Source organism: Artemia franciscana, chromosome 6 (genome assembly GCF_032884065.1).
Source record: "Artemia franciscana chromosome 6, ASM3288406v1, whole genome shotgun sequence".
Classification (NCBI taxonomy): Eukaryota; Metazoa; Arthropoda; class Branchiopoda; order Anostraca; family Artemiidae; genus Artemia; species Artemia franciscana.
The window spans coordinates 4,475,969-4,498,545 of NC_088868.1; the positions used below are offsets into that span (position 1 = coordinate 4,475,969).

At 34.8% G+C, this 22,577-nt stretch overlaps 1 protein-coding gene and 1 long non-coding RNA gene across 5 annotated transcripts in view; one reads left to right on the forward strand and one right to left on the reverse strand.

Annotated features, from left to right (window-relative positions):
* Positions 1-850, reverse strand: part of LOC136027937 (uncharacterized) — a 41,954-nt gene extending 41,104 nt beyond the window's left edge. The window contains exon 1 of the long non-coding RNA XR_010617701.1: positions 721-850. This is a non-coding gene — a long non-coding RNA (uncharacterized LOC136027937). The remainder of the gene's footprint in view (positions 1-720) is intronic.
* Positions 1-22,577, forward strand: part of LOC136027927 (alpha-2-macroglobulin-like protein 1) — a 177,933-nt gene that overhangs the window by 15,815 nt on the left and 139,541 nt on the right. For all 4 annotated transcript variants that reach the window (XM_065705378.1, XM_065705379.1, XM_065705380.1 and 1 more), the window contains exon 2: positions 8,226-8,368. In XM_065705378.1, coding sequence (XP_065561450.1) covers positions 8,226-8,368 — 143 coding nt within the window. The remainder of the gene's footprint in view (positions 1-8,225; positions 8,369-22,577) is intronic.

Here is a 22,577-nt window from a genome sequence, read left to right on the forward strand (position 1 = left end):
TTCAAAACTTTACTATACATAACTTGATACACAGGTTCTACCACTTGGAAGTACAATTAAATTATGGCAAAATTAAACTCTTATTTAGATACGGTCTTTATCCCTACAATGATATAACCTGGGAGGGAGTTTCGGGTTGGGGGTTCAAAACCTAGCCCTAGATGTTGAAATGGCTCCTTTTGATTTTATGAGGGCTCTGGAATGGCATTATCCGCATTTTAACGTATCCTTCAGAATTATTTGAATCTCTCACGAGGTGAATTCTTAGTTAAATCTGTAAGCGTCTTGAATTTGCGGAGTTTTTATAAAATATCTGAAAACCGGTCGCCTTGTAGCTCCAATTGCTCCTCCAGCGGGACATTTCCGCCATTGTGCATCTCTTTACACCCAAATTGCAGATTTCAAGCTGCTTGTTGCAAATTTGACCTCATGTGGCTCTAGCCATAGTTTACTAGGTTTGACTGTCTCCTGTCTGAGTGAAAGAGTGAACTGTCTCCTCGAACTTTTTTTACGAAACCTTAAACGAAAAAGGTGGTCGTAGAGGCTTAGACGCAGGATTATTTAACTGAAAATTTTGACTTCTGAGAGGATTAGCACCCACCCTTGCATTCTGTTTTGCCTCTGAGCACTTGTAACCTAAAAAGACATTAAAATAAAATTTTTCATTTGGCCAAATTCACTTCTCTGTGCCAGCTATGGAAAGCTTCACGCCATACATACCAAACTTCCGCTGCTCCGCAACACGTGTTGCTTGTCAACTGATGTATACATTTTAGAAAGTTCACTGTCCCTTTAGTTTGTTGAATATTTGCTTTTTATGTTAGTTGCGTAGATCTTCGAATAATTCACTGTGGATTCCAGCCAGATTTTTAATGACGCCTGACCGCTGTGGTGCAACTTACAGGTCTTGAGATAATAATAGTCGGAAAACTTGTTTCTAATTCTTAGTAAAGGCAGTTCTTTTTCTTAAAAGATTACGTATCAACAATGGCATGTCCGTTAGCAGTTAATATTCTGCCAAAATTAAACAATTATAATTTCTCTTTTAATGTTTTCCTTTTAATTATTCCAAATTGCGAACTTGGCAGTAGGGGGTAGTATTTCTTTTCTTCGGCCTTGTTTTTAGGTGCACCACAGTGGCATCAATTGGATAGAGGGTATTTCTCCCCTCCCTAAGAATTTTATGAAATACTTTTGGTATTTTCACTGAAAAAGCGTTCTTTTTTATAGAGCAATTTTTTTAAAGATTACCCCGCTAGATTTTTGAAAATACGTTTTTGCCGCCCTTCCCAACCTATGTTTTTTTTTTTTGTTTAATCACGTCTTTTTTGCACGGCGTTTAGGAAATATGCAGCAGTGGCTGACTTCTATACTCCATCGATTTCTATTAGGCTTTGCTTGTCGTTTCGCTCTCCCTCCCCCCTCTATTTCGTGTTTCTTCTACTTTTTCCTTTTTTTTGTATCTAACGGCAAAGACGATATTGTTTTCAAAAAATGTAACTAATGCATAGTCTTAACCATATTTTACAAGTATATATACATAAATATATTGAATTATAATATGACAGGAACAAAAAAAATAACAAATTTTGATGTTACAGTAAAATTAATTTCTCTTTTTACACTAAAAATAAAGTAAGAAAGGTTTTATATTTTTCTTATATTTTATTATTTTATAATTTCCTGTAAAATTAACGATTGGGTAATTTGCTTTGGCCAAAGATGCAACGCAAAAAACCAATCAGATACACGACAAAGCCGTTTTACACATAAGCCCCCTATCGAAGAAGGGTCCAGTAGCTGCGGCAGCTATAGTACTAATTAAATTAGCTCATTTTTTATTCGTGAAATAAAAAAACAAGTCTTTTTAAATGAAAGTAAGGAGCGGCATTAAAACTTAAAACGATCAGAAATTACTCCATATATGAAAGGGGCTTTTCTTCTTCAACGCCCCGCTCTGTACGCTAAAGTTTGACTCTTTCTCTTAGCTCTACTTTTTGAAAAAGGAAAAAACTTTAGCGTAAAGAGCGGGGCGTTGGGGAAGAAAAGCCCCTTTGATATACGGAGTAATTTCTGTTCGTTTTAAGTTTTAATGTCGCTCCTTACTTTCATTTAAAAAAACTTGTTTTTTTTATTTAATTTCTGGACGTTTTTTAATTCATGCATGTTTTGATCTTGGCTCTCCGCACATAAATAATTAAAACGAAATATGCATATTAATTTTATTTTTATCTAAATGGCTTTCTCATAGTTTTAATCGGAAGATTTTGAGATAAAAGAAGAAAGGGAGGTAGCCTAGCTGCCCTCTAATTTTTTGATTACTTAAAAAGGCAACTAGAACTTTTAATTATTTTACGAACATTTTCATTAGTAAAAAATATACGTAATTTACGAATTAACTTACGTTACGAACTTCTATATTCGTATATTTTTATTGCGTATATGAGGGAGTTCACCCCTCGTCGATACCTCGCTCTTTACACTAAAGCTGAAATTTTGTCCCAACTTCTTAAGAATGACCCTTGAATCACAAAGGTCGTAGAATAAATAGTTGAAATTACTTAAAAATACTTTCGCGTAAAGAGCGAGGTATTACGAGAAGGTAAACCCCTCATATGCGCAATAATTTCTCCTCGTTTTAAGTTTTAATGCTGCTCCTCACTTTCAGTAGAAAAAACTTCTCATATTTATTTTTTCCTTGTTTTTTTCAATAATGCAAAAAAATCCTGCGCCCCCTTCATTGAAAAATCTTTTAAACTCTTAGAAATCTTTTCAAAATTAAGATAAGACGCCATATTTTAAGCATCCACGGAAACGGGTGTTTTTTTTAGCTTATGTTTGCCTCTATTTATTATTTTTGCCCCTATTTTTTCATTTGGTAAAATTTGCTCCAACTCCCCCCCCTCCTTCCAGTATTTTGATGAAATTACACCAAAGGTTGGAGTGATAGCTGCAACCTGGTAAAGAGGGAAGTACGATCCATAGCAACCAAAATTCTAAAGACGCACTTTGAAAAAAAAAACTTTTTAGAGAAAAACAAACTAACCTATAAATAAAGGTATAGGTAAGATGAGAAAAATAAAGAAACAATTGAAGAGGGATGGACAGAAGATTTGGAATGGACTAAACCGTGATAAAGTTACTGGAAATGATGTAAAAGAGAATGAAAAGTTTGTCACACTTCGCAAGTGAAGGAATATTTATTTAGATTTAGAAACACAACTGAAAGGTTTCAAAGGATCCGAGGATTGGCTAATGTTAATACTACAAAAAAATGAATCGTAGTTCATAATTAAGGAGTGAAAGAAGCACTTTCTTAATTTTTTTTAGAGGAGTAAAAACTAATTTTTATAAAGAAAATAGAGTCTAGAAAATCGAGAACTAGGTATTAAATAATATAGAAAGGAATAGTGTGGTTAGCTATGTCAGACCTGTTGCTATGATTACTTGTGACTGCGACGCACTTCATGGAGGGGCGAAAAGAATGTCACATTCCTTCTTAGAATAAACTATAATTATTCGAAAATTGACAAGATATATATATATATATATATATATATATATATATATATATATATATATATATATATATATATATATATATATATATATGTATATATATATATATATATATATATATATATATATATATATATATATATAAATATATATATATATATATATATATATATATATATATATATATATATATATATATATATATATATATATATATACTGTTAATGTTAAGAGGATTTGGTGAGAGGTATTGATCTCGTATACTAGTCTCATTTGCCTTTCTGGCTGTTGGTTAGGAATCAATAGTACAAAGAATGCAAGTGATCTCATCAAGTAGAAAAGCCCAGGGCTATGCCTCTTGTGGATTACCCTTTTACTTGTCACCCAACTGTGTAATGGTAACTGACCTCCTTTAAGCCAAGGTTCAGGTTTTTTTCACAGTTAAAAAAAGTTTGGAAGAATAGGAAAATAAGTCAACGTTCTATATTGAATCGAATGGGCTCTTCTCAAGTTTCTTTGTCCACCCCTTCTATACCCTTGGCTAAATGGCTGGAAAAGGGCTTATGCCATTCCGAAGCGAAAATTTGTTCGTCCTGTCGATAGTTTTGAACAAAATGGCTATCCCAAGATTTTGACTGTGTGCCTTAAAGGGTGGTCGGTGTTTATCCCCCTGTAAAATCCTCCCCGCGGAAAATACCCCTCCCTGAAAATACCCCCTCCCAGAAATAACTCCTACCGCCCCCCGCAAAATACGTAAAAAAATAGAAAATGATGGAGTCTAATAGAAAAAAAAAATCAAAAAGATGTAAAAAAAATGTCCATGAAAAAGGCTATCTTAGGCTGCGAACTAGCGCTACCTTAGTAAAGAACAATGTTTGCACAATGTATTATTTACTTTGTTTTATTGTATTTTTTTTATTATTATTTTCTGGTTTTAGACCAGGGCAGTTCGTATAGAAGGAGTTGTCGTAGGAACTTCAAAAAGGGCACAATTGATTGTACATTGAGATGGGTAGTTAATTGTTATAGTCGAAAGTGATTGGAGGGTTAATAGCTCCCCCCACCCATCATTTCCCCAAGCACTTCCGATCAAAATTTTGAGATAGCTATTTCGTTCAGCGTAGTTGAAAAGTCCGGAAATCATATCTTTGAGGATGACATCCCCACAGCTCTTTGGACAAGAGCTGTAAGTTATATCCTGGGGGTATTTAAGGTTTTTATATAATTGGGGTCGTATAAACTTCAGTTGGGGCTTTTTCTAAGTAAAAAAAAACATACGGATGCACGTATTAAAAGGTCATATAAGCAATATCATATGCAGCGCTGCTCTATCATAGCTATTAATATTTATATTTTTATATTTTTTGATTTGTAATTGGAAGCTATAGAGCCCTTTTTAGATCCAAGTCTCTTCCCCCATGAGAAGTTTTTCCATGGAAAGATCCTCCCACGTAACCCCCCCTCCACCTCAACTTTCCCTCAAAAAACCAAAAAAAAAATCCCCCTGAAAACATCCGTACACTTCCCAATATCCATTACTATGTCTAAACACAGGTCAAAGTTTGTAACTTGCAACCCTCCCAGGGAGACTGCGGGGTAGTAAGTCGTCCCCAAAGACATACTTATTAGGTTTTTTGACTATGGTGATTAAAATGGCTTTCTCAGAATTTTGATCCGATGACTTTTGGGCAAAAATAAGTGTGGGAGGGGGTCTATTGCCCTCCAAATTTTTTGTTCACTTGAAAAGGGAACTAGAGCTTTTAATTTCCGTTAGAATGAGCCCTCCCGCGATATTCTAGGACGACTGGGTCGATACGATCACCCCTGGGGAAAACAAACAAACAAAAAAACAAATAAACACGCATCCGTGATTTGTCTTCTGGCAAAAAATGCGAAATTCCACATTTTTGTAGATAGGGGATTGAAACTTCTACAATAGGGTTCTCTGATACGCTGAATCTGATGGTGTGATTTTCGTTTAGATTGTATGACTTTTAAGGAATGTTTTCCCCTAATTTCTAAAATGAGGCAAATTCTCTCAGGCTCGTAACTTTTGATAGGCCAGACTAATCTTGATGAAAGTTATATATTTGAAATCAGCATTACAATGTGATTCTTTTGATGTAGCTATTGGTATCAAAATTCCATTTTTAGAGTTTTGGTTACTATTGAGCCGGGTATCTCCTTACTACAGTTCGTTTACCACGAACTGTTTGAGAAGTTTCTTTGGTTGGTACAATTATATTTACCTCATCTCGACTAGCATGCCTTGCTTTGTATACTGTACTGACATTATTTCCCTTTTTCACTCTCTCTCTCTCTCTCTCTCTCTCTCTCTCTCTCTCTCTCTCTCTCTCTCTCTCTCTCTCTCTCTCTCTCTCTCTCTCTCTCTCTCTCTCTCTCTCTCTCTTTCTCACTATCTCTCTCACTTTCTCTCCCTCTTCCTCTATGTCTGCCTGTCCGTATCTGTGTCCGTCGCGCTCACTTTTTCCTCCTCTCTCTCCCTCTCTCTCTCCCTCCCTCTCTCTCTCTCCCTCTCTCTCTCTCTCTCTCTCTCTCTCTCTCTCTCTCTCTCTCTCTCTCTCTCTCTCTGTATGTCTTTATCTGCGTCTTTTGTATTGGCAATATTGTATTTTCAGTATTTTCATTTTTCACCTCACTTCGTCTGCCAATTGGAACCGATAAAACCGTCGCTTTTCAGTAAAATTGGGTTTTTAGCTATAGCTGGTTTGAATCACTTTCTACTTTAGCTTTGCCATTTTTTGTATTTGTTTTTCACATGGTTTTTTATCTTCATGGTTTAAATAAAATATTTGAATCTTTAATGAGATCTTGACTCATGCAGAATGTCGAAACAATTTTTTTTTTTTATTTTAAGAAGTTGTATTTCTGAACTCCTAATACTGTTGTATGAAGGATGGTCAGTCTAAGATTTTTTTTCTCTTTTTTCTACACTATTTGGGTTCTTTTAATGTAATTTCCGTGGTAAAACTGGTTCTAATAGATTACCAGACTTTAAGCATAACTCTGAACCCTAGGCAATTCAAAAGGTTCTAGAACATAATGCTTGATGCTTTAAAAAGAATCGTCAAAAGTTAGTCTCAGTTACTTGTTCAATAACTGTATATCAAACAGCACAAAATGGGATATGATAACAAATTTGAGGACTATATTGAAAGCAAGCATGTATGCAAGACCTTTTGGAGGTGGCAATAATAAAAACAGAAAGCTGGTACTGATAATAGAAAGTGCCCAAAAACTCGAGAATATTATACAGTACAAAATGGGATGTAATAACAAATTCGAGGACTATATTTAAAGCAAGCATGTATGCAAGACCTTTTGGAGGTGGCAATAATAAAAACAGAAAGCTGGTACTGATAATAGAAAGTGCCCAAAAACTCGAGAATATTATACAGTACAAAATGGGATGTAATAACAAATTCGAGGACTATATTTAAAGCAAGAATGTATGCAAGACCAATGGAGGAGGCAATAATAAAAACAGAAAGCTCGTAATGACAATAGAAAGCGCCAAAAAACTCGAGAATATCAAAAAGCACAAAATGGGATTTGACAATGAATTCATAGACTATTTTTAAGGCAAGCATGTATGCAAGACCAATGGAGGGGGCAATAATCAAAACAGAAAGCTGGTGATGATAATAGAAAGTGCCAAAAACTCGAGAATATCAAACAGCACAAAATGGGATTTGATAACAACTTCATAGACTATATTGAAAGCAAGCATGTATGTAAGACCAATGGAGGTGGCAATAATCAAAATAGAAAGCTGGTAAAGATAATAGAAAGTGCCCAAAAACTCGAGAATAACAAAAAGCACAAAATGGGATTTGATAATAAATTCATGGCCTATATTGAAAGCGAGCATGTATGCAAGACCTTTTGGAGATGGCAATAATACAAACAGAAAGCTGGTAATGATAATAGAAAGTGCCAAAAAACTCAAGAATGTCAAACAGCACAGAATGGGGTTTGATAATAAATTCATAGACTATATTGAAAGCAAGTATGTATGCAAGACCTTTTGAAGGTTGCAATAATAAAAACAGAAAGCTGGTAATAATAATAGAAAATTCCCAAAAACTCGAAAAAATATTAGATTTTGAGTGGAATGGTCCAAAAGCCCCTTCCCCTGCGTATATCTCTGACTAAAAGAAAGCGTAAGGTGACTAGGTTAGATTTTACAAAAGAAGGATGATAAGTTTCCGAAAATTGTGCTCATGGGCAATTTATCTAAGCCCAGGTGAAAAGTAGGATATTTCTAAATAGAGATGGGGGAAAGGCATAGGTTAGTTGTTCAGTGCCTAGGGAAATCCCCCTCCCCCTGATAAAGTAAATGAGCGTATTTTTCATGAATTATATGGTAAATATATCATATAAATTGCGGTGCAACAGATTATAACCCCTTGGACAAATGAACTACCCCCTTATACCATATCTATCTTACTGAAAGGATGTCATTTGAAATGATTTTTTGGAGGTTGAAAATTTTATGGTATAGTGTAGAGAATTGAGTTTAAATTAATTAGGGACAGCAGGATCATCTATAGCTGTGCTGGCCTCAGGTGACTTGATGCTGTGAAAAGTTGATAAGTAGCAATATTATTTGTATTATGAATCAGGATACGTATCACCTCTATTATTTTAATGGGTGGTTAATTCTAATCAAGCCTCTTTTCTAGGTCGTACATACTTACAGGCCCAAAAGTTTTCCAAAGAGGCACTGAAGAGCGACTATGCCTCTCACTCTCTTCAGAATCCTCTGGCAATGTTACTTTCGAGCTTGAAGACACAACTGCTCCGAAATTCGAGTTTCCCATCAAAAGTAATTTTTTAAAACTTATTTGTTGACATAAAAACGGTTAGTTTGAATGATGGCTGGAGAAGTATAATATTTTGTGGCTATAAATGAATAAAAAGAATAATTTTAGGCGGTGTTTAGATGAGGAAGAGAAAGTGTCGGCTAAAATTTAATTTTCCAGTCAAACTGACCATATTACTAGAAATTTTTTGCATGAATAAGTCTATACTATTTGTGAATTTTTTGTTTTAAACACAACTTCCTCAGAAAATTATTTGAACTTGCTTGATTTTTGCTTGATTTCAGTATTTCTCGCTAACAATAGAAATTGGTTTTTGATCAATAAAGTTTGTGGTTCATACGAAAGATAAAATAAGAATTTCATAAGGCGTAGTCTACTATAAGAACATTTTAAAGTTATTTTTTTGTGAAATTTACTTAAAGAAGGTTTTTCAAAAAAAAATTGGAATAAAGTAAGGAATGACGTCATAAAATAATAAGAAATAAAGTTGTAAATTTGTGTTAGACTTAAAAGGAACAAAAATGGCTGTGGATTTTAAATTTTTAGAAAAGCAACTGATTATATACTCCCATGCAGTTGGGGCCAAAGTTCATAACTTAGCTTATTTTTGTTTCGGATTTAATAAGAGAAAGAAATAATTAGAAAGAAAACTTTCAAATACAGTTTTCAAAACTAAGACCAATTGTATAGCTAGATTCTCCCTTATCTTAAGTTCAAATAATAATTTTTGTAAATTTTGAATGCGCATTGATTATTTGACAGTTAAGACAAAAAAATTGTTATTATTTTGATTACTGAAAGCTATATTTTTGAATTTGGCCAAATTGTATTTTCAGACTTGGCCTAACAATGAATTGACATAGTTTTTGTTTGAAAAAAGAAACCTGAACTACGACAAAAAAAACTGCTGTATAAAAACAGTGTGACAGAATAAGTTTGATTGTTTATATGAATTCAGCATAAACTTATTCTAATTGAATATCATATTTTTTTTTCTAAAAAAAAACTTTACATATAATTGTACAATTAGTGTTTCCGTGTTGTAGACTATCATAATTTTCAATAAGAAAATAGCATATGTGAAAAGCATTAGTGTTGACAACTAATTGTGCTGGTGGGCGGAAACCAAATAGCGATTACCTGACCCTTGTAAACTAAGATTATGCAAAAACACGTGGAAACTCATTTTGCCATTTCCAAGAACAATGGGTATAGAACAATGGGTAGGGTGTATTTGACAGTTTTTTCAAGTACTCAGGAAAAGGAAACAGATATTTATAAAGAAGTTTGTTCAGCAGCTTATTTGATTTCAATTTTTTTTTTCGAATTGCCAAACTTTATGTAATAGCTGATTTTCGTATATGAGATTATTTCCTTTAGCTTAGAACTTCAATTTCTTTGTTCGAATGGTCGATGCTCATTATTAAAAATTATCCTCAGTTTCCGCCATAAATTCGAATTTGTGGAAAGCTTAGTGTTGATAAATAATTTTTCGGCGAAACAAAACAATAATAATTTTTCGACTAATAATTTTTCGGCGAAACAAAACAAGAATAATTTTTCGACTGGGTCGAAACAAAATATTAATCAACTAACATTTTGTATTTGAAATGTGTCACATGGAAACCAATTTTACGACGAATTTTCAATTGCTCGGGATCAGGGCTGTATCCAAGATTTTTGTTCGGGGGGGATTATTGTCTTTTTAGAAAAAAAAACTTTAAATAACGCATCAAAGAAAGTGTTTTTATACATTTTCATTACGTTTTTACTAGTCAGACAAATATTTTTTTAGGGAAGGGGGAAAATCCCCTAACCCCTCCCCTGAATATGGCCTTTCTTGAGAAAACTAAATCAATCCTTCTGAAGTTGTTGGTGCAAAGCTTCTTTTTCCAGAATTCGCATTTTTATTCTTGTTTGAATATCCAAATCATTAGTAATTGCTTATTTTTGCATATGACTGTATTTTCTAACCTAAGGTAATTTTTTCTTTGCATAATTGTATATTTATCAGGTCATCGTTGAACGTATTTCATTTTTAACTATAAATTAGAATGTGTCGTGAATTTCATTGTGATAGCTGATGAAATAAGCCGGTGGAAAAATTGAATAGATAGTATTTGGTACTTGAAATTAAATGAAAACATGGGAAACCCATTTTACCATTTCCAAGATCAAAAGTAGGGATTAATATTTTTTAGTTAACCATGAAAAGGAAACCAAACCTCTGAGGTTGTTTGTCCAGAACCATTTTTTTCGGATTTCTGATTTTCTTTCGGATTACTGATTCAGTAGGAATTGCTTATTTCTGTTTGACAGTGCCCAGTCCTTTTATTATTATTTTTAGCTTCTTTTAATTTTGGCTGTCGTAATCTTGAACACACCCCCAGCTCCCTTAAAGAAAACAGAAATGTTCCAATTTTGTCAGTCACACATCTATAACGTGTGCTTGTTCTTCCCATCAAATTTCGTCCTGATCTCTCCACGCTAAGCCTTTTCTAAGATTTCTAGTTTCCAAGATTTCTGGTTTCCCCCTTCAGCTCCCTCCAATGTCACCAGATCTGGTCGGGATTTAAAATAACAGTTCTAAAGCACAAGATCCTTCTAAAGATCAAATTTCACTATGATCTGATCAACCGTTCGTAAGTTAAAAATACCTCATTTTTCCTAATTTTTCTGAATTACGCCCCCCTCCCCAACTCCACCAAAAAGAGCGGAACCGGTCCGGTTTTTTCTGTCACATATCTTGGACTTGTGCTTATTCTTCCCACCAAGTTTCATCCTGATCTCTCCACTTTAAGCGTTTTCCAAGATTCCCCCCCCCCCAATGACACTGGATCCAGTCGGGATTTAAAATAAGAGATCTGAGTTACGAGGCCCTTCTAAATATGAAATTTCGTTCAGATCCGATCACTCGGAAAAGTTAAAAAGTTTTCGGTAAGTTAAAAATACCTCATTTTTTTAATTTTTTAGAATTAACTTTCCCCCTCCCCCCAACTCCCCCAAAGAGAGCGGATCCGTTCCGGTTATGTCAATCACGTATCTAGGACTTGTGCTTATTTTTTCCACCAAGTTTCATCCCAAACCCTCCACTCTAAGCTTTTCCAAGATTTTAGGCCCCCCCCCCAAATTCCCCGCAATGTTACCGGATTCAGTCGGGATTTAAAACAAGAGCTCTGAAACACGATATTCTTCCAAAAACATCAAATTTCATGAAGATCCGATCACTCCTTCGTAATTTAAAAATACCTCATTTTTTCTAATTTTTCAGAATTAAAACCCCCCCACCCACCAACCCCCTCCCCCAATAGATCAGATCCGTTCCGATTATATCAATCACGTATCTAGGACTTGTGATTATTTTCCCACCAAGTTTCAGCCTGATCCTTCTACTCTAAGCGTTTTCCAAGATTTTAGGTCCCCCCCCCCCCAACTCCCGGCAATGTCACCAGATCCAGTCGAGATTTAAAATAAGAGCTCTGAGACACGATAGCTTTTCAAACATCAAATTTCATTAAGATCGATCACCCGTTCGTAAGTTAAAAATACCCCCCAGATGGTCGAATCGCGGAAACAACAATTTTTTAATTTAATCTGGTCTGGTTCCTGATATGCCTCCCATATTTCGTCGTCCTAGCTTACCTGGAAGTGCCGAAAGTAGCAAAATCGGGACAGATAGATCGACAGACAGACCGACAGAATTTGCGATCGCTATATGTCACTTGGTAGATATCAAGTGCCATAAAAACAAAATTATGATAGCAATGGATGCATCAAAAATTGGATTTTTATACTGATTTTAAATATATAAGATTTATCAAGTTTAGTCTTGTCTATCAAAAGTTACGAGCCTTATAAAAATGTCCTTATTTTCATAAAAAAAAAAAGGAGAAAACAACCCCTAAAAGTCAAAGAATCTCAATGAAAATCACTCCATCAGATTCAACATATTAGAGAACTATGCTGCAGATTGTAAAAAATGTGGAATTTTGTTTTTTTTTTTGCCAGAAAATAGATCACGGATGCATGTTAGTTCGTTTTTTTCCCAGGGGTGATCGTATCGACCCAATGGTTCTAGAGTGTCATAAAAGGGCTTATGCAAACGGAAATTAAAAGTTCTAGTTTCTTTTTTCAGTGACAAAAAAAAAATGGAGGGCACCTAAGCCTCCTTCCACGCTCTTTCTTTCCCAAAGTCACCCATCAAAATTTTGAGATAGCCATTTTGTTCATCATAGTATAAAGATCTAATAGCCATGTCTTTAAAAATGACTTAATCCTCCGCAGACCCCAAGGGAAAAACTGCAGGGTGTGAACTTTGCCCATTGTTTCAATATAGTATAAGTTATTGCGAAGCATACAGTCATTTACAGGGAGGATTTTTTTCTGTTAGGGGGCGATCGGGGGAGGGTTTACAATGGAGGATATTTCCATGGAGGAATTTTTCGTGGGGGAAGGGAGTTTTACATGAAGGGGGCTACAAATTTCCCAGAATTATCGAAAAACGATCAGAAATTAAATTTTTAAAAACAAGTTTTTTCAACTGAAAGTAAGGAGCAACATTAAAACTTAAAACTAACAGAAATTAGTACGTATATTAGGGGGTTTGCCCTGTCATCGATACCTCGCTCTTTACGCTAAAGCCTTTTCTAGAAATTTCAAAAGAGCTATTTATTCAAATTAAAGGGCCTTTGTGATTTTAGCGTGAAGAGAGAGGTATTGACGACAGGGTGAACCCCCTCATATACGTAATAATTTCTGTTTCATTTCAGTTTTAATATTGTTCCTTACTTTAAGTTGAAAAAACTAATTTTTTTAACTCAATATATTACTAAGAACTTTCAGGAAATGATAAGTGTGATAATCAGTTGACCAAAAAGGCAATATTTGCACGTGCTACTACTACTAAAACCACGAGTACTGTTACTGCTACCACAACTGCTACTACCAGTACTACCACTAAAACTACTGCCTCTGCAGCGAGTCCCACCAAGGCTGAGGATATTAAAATAAACATCTCAGGAAACATTGAAGGTAAAGTTGAACTAAATCAAAACATACTATGTGCGTAGAGATTGCTAATACGAGCGTATCTGCAATATTTTGGAACGGCTTACCGTATCAAGTGGAAACATGTGGGGCATAATGAGTGTGATGTTCAGCTTATCAAGAGACAACATGTACCTCCTACTGCTGCTATTAATACTATTGCTACTGCTGTGATTATTACTATTCATGCATTACTATTACTGCTATTACAGTTCCTACCGCTACCACTATTACTAACATGCTATTACAATTAAGGCTATGCAAATGAAGTTGAAAATTTGACAGAATAACAAGGTTAAATTTGGAATAGATCAAAACACATTATGGTGCATGCATATTGCCAAAAAGGAGAATCTTAAGAATGATTTTGGGTATTCTGTTGTAACTTTCAGAGAATGCTTAAAGGAGAAGATCGATTAAAAAAAAAGTAATATGTGGTTGCCACTGCTAACACTACTACCACTACTATTTTTACTAGTACTGTTACTACTAATACCGCTACTACAGCTACTAATACTGCTACTACACTACTCCAGCTCTTACTTCAACTACAACCAATTGTAAGGGTTAAGGTATTAAGATGAAAAGGGCGTCAAAGGGGAGTCAAAAGGACATATCTAAAAGTTAGAAGTATAAGGACATATCAAAAATATTTTTGGAACGGCTTAGCGTATCAATGTGAATTTCCGGGGCATCACGAGGGAGATGTTCAACTTATCAAAAGGCAACATGTATTTCCTACTTTACCACGAACTATTTGATAACTTATGTAAGCAATGAATGAATTTCCTAGCTTACAGCCCTTGCCTTGATGGCCTTAGGAGATTTGACATCCCTAAAGGCATAATTACTGGACCTTTCAACAATGTTGAACATAGTAGCTGTCTCAAATTTTTTTGGATAAAAAAAAACACGGGGAAAGAGAGGGACTGGTTACCGCCCAATCATTTTTGACTCTTAAAAACGATACTAGAACTTCCAACTTTTCCAATGAAAGGACCCCTATCCAAGCTTTACTAGATCAAAAACTCTGAAAAAAACATATATGCCCCTAGGGCATAACTTACATCCCTCGCCCCATGGGCTCTGGGGGGCTTGTCAACCCTGAAAGCATCGTTATATTTTTTGGAACATTTTTAACAAAATGGCTATCTTGTTAATTTAAATTTGATGCATTTCGCGGGAAAAGGGCTTCGTGGGGAGAGGGGGTGGCTAGTTGCTTTCCGCCACTCGTGACTCTTAGAACGGAACTAGAACTTTCAATTTCCAATCAAAATAGCCTCCTCTAAAGTATATACGACCACTCCTTTGATAAAAACATTATATACCCCAGGGTATAACTTACAACGCTTGTCCCTAGGTCCTAGGGGTTTCTTCCAACCCCAGAGGCCTTGTTATATGATCTTTGGACTATTTTGAATAAAATGTCTATCTCAAAATTTCTTTTGAATACACTTGGGGGAAATTGGACGTTATTGGGAGGCTAATTGCACTCCAATCACTCTTGACGCTTAAAACGGCCTATGAATTTCTGATTTTCAATCGAATAAGCCTCCTACGAAAAATATACGACCACCCCTCCGTAAAATCCTTACATCTTAATAATGGGCAACTAGTGTACCCTATAGCCCTCGCCCTGAGGGTTTTTTTGGGGGGGTTGTTTTTGGGGAAACAATAAGGGTGGTGGGTTTGGTTCTGATTGCCCTCCAATCGCCTTTGACTCTTATAAAGCGTACTAGAGCCTCTAATTTCCAATTGAATGGCCCCTTCTGCAGTTTCTACAACAGCTCCTTTTATACTAAGTGACTTGGTTGACTGGACGTTACCTTGGTTAATTTTGAAAATTGGACGTTATTGGGAGGCTAGTTGCACTCCAATCACTCTTGACTCTTAAAACGGCCCAAGAATTTCTGATTTTCAATCGAATAAGCCTCCTACGAAGAAGATACGACCACCCCTTTTGTAAAACCCTTACATCTGAAAATAAAAGAAGAAATAATACATTCTGCAAACCTCGCTCTTTACTTAGACAGTGCTATAATGCAACATATAAAATTTTGTGTCTTCATCTATTTACCTCTTTCCAAAAATAATTGAAACAAAAAATTTGCGATTTTTTGGTAAACAAAAATATAGAAAGTAGTTATTGGTACTATAGAACAGCTGTGAATTATTCTAAGGTGAACTAAGCAATGGTAACACACGCTTTACCAAATAATGGAAGATAAAATCTCAAACTTGTCCACTAAACTAAATCCAACGGATTCAGTTTAGTTAGATTCAGGTGAGAGAGTTGAGATGCAATTACAGTAATTGTAACTAATATACTTTAAAAGAATATTGAATAGGGAGCTGAACAGTAAGTGTCTTTTTTACTATTTGATGTCTGTTTTGTAAGATGAATTTACTGGAAGGCAATTAAGCAGTTTCATTTTGTTTTAAATAAAACTGGTGATAAAACAGTCAGCAAACATTCAATTTAATCTGTATTTAGTGTTTAACCTAGAGATATGCGCAAGAGTTTTTTTTTATTGTTTTTATTATCTTTTTCATCGATTCTTTTTTATCATCGTTTTTTTATGTGCTACATATTACTATACTGCTTAGCGTTCCTTGGTGGGATTAAATTAAAAAAAAAACTAGTTGTTTTAACTGAAAGTATGGAGCAACATTAAAACTTAAACGAACAGAGATCTCTCCGTATATGAAATGGGTTGTCCCCTCCTCAACGCCTCCCTCTTTACGCTAAAGTTTTTAATTGTTTTAAAAAGTAGGATTGTGGCAAAGAGTCAAACTTTAGCGTAAAAAGTGAGGGATTGCGGAGGGGACAGCCCATTTCATATATGGAGGAATTTCTGTTCGTTTTAAGTATTAATGTCGCTCCTTGCTTTCAGTTAAAAAAACTAGATTTTTTTATTTAATTTCTGAATTTTTTTTTAATTAATGCATGTTTGATTTTGGCTCTCCGCACATAAATTAATAAAATGAAATTTACATATTAATTCTTTTTTTGGCTAAATGGCTTTCTCTTAGTTTCGATCAGACGATTTTGAGAAATAAGGGGTGGGGAAGGAGGCTTATTTGCCCTCCAATTTTTCAGTTACTTAAAAAGGCAACTAGAACTTTTAATTTTTAACGAACGTTTTTATTATTAAAAAATATACGTAACTTAAAAATTAACTTACGTGATAAACATTTATATTCTTATATTTTTATTATGTATATGAGGGGGTTTGTCCCCTCGTTGATACCTCGCTCTTTATACTAAATCTTAAGTTTTGTCCCTACTCTTTAAGAATGACCCCTGAATCAGAAAGGCCGTAGAATAAATAGTTAAAATTACTAAAAATACTTTTGCATAAAGGGCGAAGTAGTTATTTCCTCTTAAATACCTCGCTCTTTATGCTAAAGTATTTTTAGAACCCCTCATATGCGAATAATCTCTGTTCATTTCAAGTTTTAATGCTACTCCTTACTTTCAATTCAAAAAACCTTTTCATGTTTATTTCTTCTTTGTTTTTATTTTATAGTGATGCTAGAAAATCCTGTGCCCTTTTCATTGAATTTCTCTTCCCCCATGACATATTTCTTCAAGGAAAGATCCTCCCACATAGCCCCTTCCCCTCAATCCCATCCCCCACACCAAAAAAATCCCCCTGAAAACGTCTGTACACTTCCAAATAACCATTACAGTGTGTAAACACTGGTCAAAATTTGTAACTTGCAGCCCCTCCCCCAAGGACTGTGGGGGAGTAAGTCATCCCCGAAGACATAGTTATTATGGTTTTCAACTAAGCGGAACAAAATGACTATCTCAAAATTTTGATCCGTTGACTTTGGGAAAAAATGACCGTGGGAAGGGGCCTAGGTGCCCTCCAATTTTTTGGTCACCTAAAAAGGGCACTAGAACTTTTCATTTCCGTTAGAATTAGCCCTCTTGCGACATTCTAGGACCACTTGATCGATACGATGACCCCTGGGGAAAAACAAATAAACACGCATCCGTGATCTGTCTTCTGGCAAAAAATACAAAAGTCCACATTTTTGTACATTGGAGCTTGGAATTTTTGCAATAGGGTTCTCTGATACGCTGAATACGATGGTGTGATTTTCGTTAAGATTCTATGACTTTTAAGGGGGGTTTCCCCTATTTTCCAAAATAAGGTAATTTTCTCAGGCTCGTAACTTTTGATGACAAAAACTAACTTTGATGAAACTTATATATTTAAAATCAGCATGAATATCCAATTCTTTTGATGTATCTTTTAGCATCAAAATTCCGTTTGTTAGAGTGTCGTTTACTATTGATCCAGGTCGCTCCTTGCTACAGTTCGATACCACAAACTGTTTGATTACAAGTTCTTGGCAGTTTATTTTTTGGTGCCAGTAAATGGTTCACTGGGCGGGTTTTAAACCGACGGCAGTGCTGCTGATGTAAAATTTGAAAAATATCAACAATTCTAACGTGGGTAACTCTCAATTGTATATAGCTGGGCTTTTAAATTTTAGTAGACTCAAAGTCAAATTCTCTTTATTCAGAGTCTAAATCATGTTTTAAGTGGTGGTAACTTGGGTATGATTTTAAATGGTCACTTTTGAGACATACTTTCTTTTATAGGCTATTCAAAGATAGGTGTTGAGCTAGGTAAATACCACACACAAAAATTTTAAGGGTCAGGAAACTGATTCTGATAAAATTTTAGTATAGCTACTTTTTTCTATCTTGGAAAGGGGTTAGGTTAGTAAAATGAAACTTTGAGGGTTGGGTCCAGAGACTAAAGTAGCCTATGCCCTGGGAAGGTATTTGGTAAAATGTTTACTTTTGTTCCAAGTGCTGTAAACTAGAAACTATGCTGCAAAGCAGCATAACTTCCAGTTACACTACTTAGAAATGCTAATTCTGGAAGCATATCCATTTCTGGTTGACCTTCTGCCTCCATGGGGCAAACTGAAAATGTGTAAAGTGGGCTTTCTTACAGGTAACATTACCTATAAAGCAAAGCATATTAGTCCATGAGCCCTGCAGACAGCAGGGCAGGGTCTGTATTCTATGTTTATTTAATAAACCTTGTTTTCTTTATTGAGTTTAATACCCTAAGTTGAATAAATATAGAATACAGACCTCACCCTGCTGCTAGCAGGGCTTCTGGACTAATATGCATTTTATGCATATACCTGTAAGCAAGCTCATTTTATGCATTTTGACTTTGCCCCATTGAGGAGGAGTGTCAACCAGAAATGGATGTGCTTCTCTAGTAATAGCAATGAAACAATAAGCAATCATCAGAATCTTGCTATATGCAGTAATACACACTTTAGAGCACTTGGAACACAAGTAAACATTTACCAGTTATTTGAAGTACCTGCCTCCATTCCTTCTCCCTCTAGAGGGCAGTGACCTTTGATGACATTTATAATTTTTTGTTTAATAAAAGTGAAACCTAGCAAAATTTATCTACTGCTCATAAGTTATAAAGTACAATATAACAGTTTTCAGCTTCACAGCTTTGCTCAATCTCAATTTATAAGGTTTCAAAGATTTGCAAATAAATTTTCTAAATTCAGAAGAAAAAAAAACAATTGATATGACCTAAAATTCTATTCAAAATAACAAAAATAATTTTTTCAGAACTAAAACCTGATAACTTAAAATTAAGGTAAAATGTTCTGTTGTCTAAATTTCAACCGGCATGGACCTGTTGAGTAGGCAAACTTCTATGACTTGGGAATCAGAAGAAGGTTAACATACAAGTTTGGAAATACCTTCCCAGACTATATTTTTAGCCCTGGATTCATTACTGAAAGGCTCATTTTCCTAACCTGATCTATTTCTAATCTAGTGAATATTAGCTAAAAAAGAATTTTTGCCCTGATTCCTTGGATTCTCATTCAACTAGCTCTATTACTATTGTTTATTAAAATTAAAGGAACTTATTATGTAGAAAGCAATTGTTTGCCCTAAGGGTATTATTCATGAGCAGGAACCAAGGCCAGCTTTGCATCTTTTGCAAGTCTTTCAAACATCATGGTCTTTCAAAGTTTCTAATTTCTCTTCATTTTATTGTCAATAACCTAGAAATTTGCATTGTTTCAGTTTGAAAACCCTACAGAATTTTAACTGAGATTTATTAAAACTGGTCTAGTCTATCAATAGAAATTGATTATGACAATGGAAACATGGCCAATTTTAAATAACTTTCTTTTTGTTGGTTATTTGCAGAGCCAGATTGATTAGGTGTGGGGCCTGATTGGAGTTTTTGTTTTGAGGCCTCCTCTATAAATTAAATTTTTAAGCAAAATTGGAATCCAGCATATAAATAGACAAACAAGCATATATATATATATATATATATATATATATATATATATATATATATATATATATATATATATATATATATTTATATATTTATATATTGCATTTTTGTGTAACCTTTAGCATAGCTGTTTTGTGTCTCACAATATTTCTTCATAGAGATGTGTTGGGCTACAATTAATCTAATCAAACAGTTTGTGGTAACAAACTGTAGTAAGGAGCGACCCGGCTCAATAGTAACCAAAACTCTAAAAAATGGAATTTTGATACCAATAGCTACATCAAAAGAATCGCATTTTAATGCTGGTTTTAAATATATAAGTTTCATCAAGTTTAGACTTACCCATCAAAAGTTACGAGCCTGAGAAAATTTGTGTTATTTTAGAAAATAGGAGGAAACGCCTCCTAAAAGTCATAGAATCTCAACGAAAATCACACCATCAGATTCAGCGTATCAGAGAACCCTACTGTAGAAGTTTCGAGCTCCTATCTACAAAAATGTGGAATTTTGCATTTTTTGCCAGAAGGCAGATCACGGATGCGTGTTTATTTGTTTATTTGTTTTTTTGCTTTTGTTTTTTTTTTTCCCCAGGGGTGATCGTATCGACCCAGTTGTCCTAGAATGTTGCAAGAGGGCTCATTCTAACGGAAATGAAAAGTTCTAGTGCCCTTTTTAAGTGACAAAAAAAATTGGAGGGCACCTAGGCCCCCTCCCACGCTAATTATTTTCCCAAAGTCAACGGATCAAAATTCTGAGATAGCCATTTTATTCAGCGTAGTCGAAAAACCTTATAACTATGTCTTTGGGGACGACTTACTCCCCCACAGTCCCCATGGGAGGGGCAACAAGTTACAAACTTTGACCTGTGCTTACATATAGTAATGGTTATTGGGAAGTATACAGGCGTTTTCAGGAGGATTTTTTTGGTTTGGGGGAGGGGTTGAGAAGAGGGGGATATGCTGGGGGAACTTTCCTTCGAGAATTTGTAATGGGAGAAGAAAATTTCCATGAAGGGAGAGTAGGATTTACTAGCATTATTAAAAAAAAAACAATTAAAAAATAAAAGTGAAAAAGCTTTTTCAGCTGGAAGTAAGGAACAGCAATAAAACTTAAAACAAACAGAAATTATTACCCATATGAGGGGCTCACCTCCTTCTAATATCTCGCTCTTTATGCTAAAGTATTTTCGGTAATTTCAACTACTTATTCTACGGCTTTTGTGATTCAGGGGGTCATTCTTAATGAATTGGGATAAAATTTAAGCTTTAGTGTAAAGAGCGAGGTACTGACAATGGGGCGAATCCCCTCATATATGTAATAAAAACATGAGAATACAAAAGTTCTTTACGTAAGCTAATTTATAAGTTACGTAAATCTTTTACCAATAAAAAGATTCGTAAAAAATTAAAAGTTCTAGTTGCCTTTTTAATTAACTGAAAAATCGGGGGGCAACTAGGCTTCGTCCCCTGCTCTTTTTTTCTCAAAATCATTCAATCAAAATTATGAGAAAGCCATTGAGCCAAAAAAAAAATATGCAAATTTCGTTTTGATCATTCCTCTGCGGAGAGCCAAAATCAAAACATGCATTGATTCAAAAACGTTCAGAAATTAAATAAAAAAAACAAGTTTTTTCAACTGAAAGTAAGGAGTGACATCAAAACTTAAAACGCACAGAAATTACTTCGTATATGAAAGAGGCTGCTTCCTCATCAACGCCCCGCTCTTTACGCTAAAGCTTTTTACTGTTTTAGAAAGAAGAATTGAGAGAAAGAGTCAAACTTTAGCGTAAAGAGCGGGGCGTTGATGAGGAAGCAGCCTCTTTCATATACGAAGTAATTTCTGTGCGTTTTAAGTTTTGATGTCACTCCTTACTTTCAGTTGAAAAAACTTGTTTTTTTTATTTAATAATTTAAAAGGTGTGCAAGGTGTTAATTAACATCTCCACTGGGGTCTAAAATGTACATTTGGCCATATGAATATGGTTCAAAATCACCTTCAAATGTATGTGATGAGTGTGCTGCTAAATTGATTTTGTGATAAACTTGCCCAGCTATTTTGAAGCTGAAAACATTACAACTATTTTTGGTTTGATCATTGCTTATGTTGATTGAAGGTAAAACAAAACATGAGTTCCAGTTTTATATTTGTTTGTGGAACTCTTTAGAGAGCAAGTGATGTCCTATAATAGGCTAAACAAGTTCATTTGGAAATTGTTGATGCAGGGATGCAATTCGACAAAGCAGGCAGCAGCCCCCAAGTAAATCATCTTTGTTGGCTACTTTTCCTGTGGGATAATGGAGGACTCCATAGTGAACACATACAGAGTTGAAGGGTCCCAATAACATGTAGATAACACTAGCATAGTTACAACATCTTTGTGGGTTTTTGCTGGGTTTTATGCCACAATTTGTTGGCAGTGAAGATTATGATGGAGCTGTTCCTCTAACATAATATTTTTTTTTGTACTTGTGCACATAATGGTACACACTCAAGAAGTAAAGTTTGGTCAACCCTGATGAAATATACTTAAATATAGCAAAAATTTAATATTTTACAAACCAATTTGGCGTGTATTTTTGTACATTACACGGGAGGGGGGGGGGGGGTAAGGTATATCAGCTCTGCATGTAGAATGTGTTTACTGCAATTATTCTGCATATTATTAAGTAAGAATTGTTTCTTATTTCAAGCTGTCCAAATACTTTACCACCACCCCTTAATGTGCAAATATATAGCCTAAATTATGTAACTTCAATGTATTATGTCACTTGTCATTTGTTTTCCACTAAACATAAGCTAATAATCTTTTTTTTTATAGAGACAGATAAAACTGTTTTTTTCTTAAGTG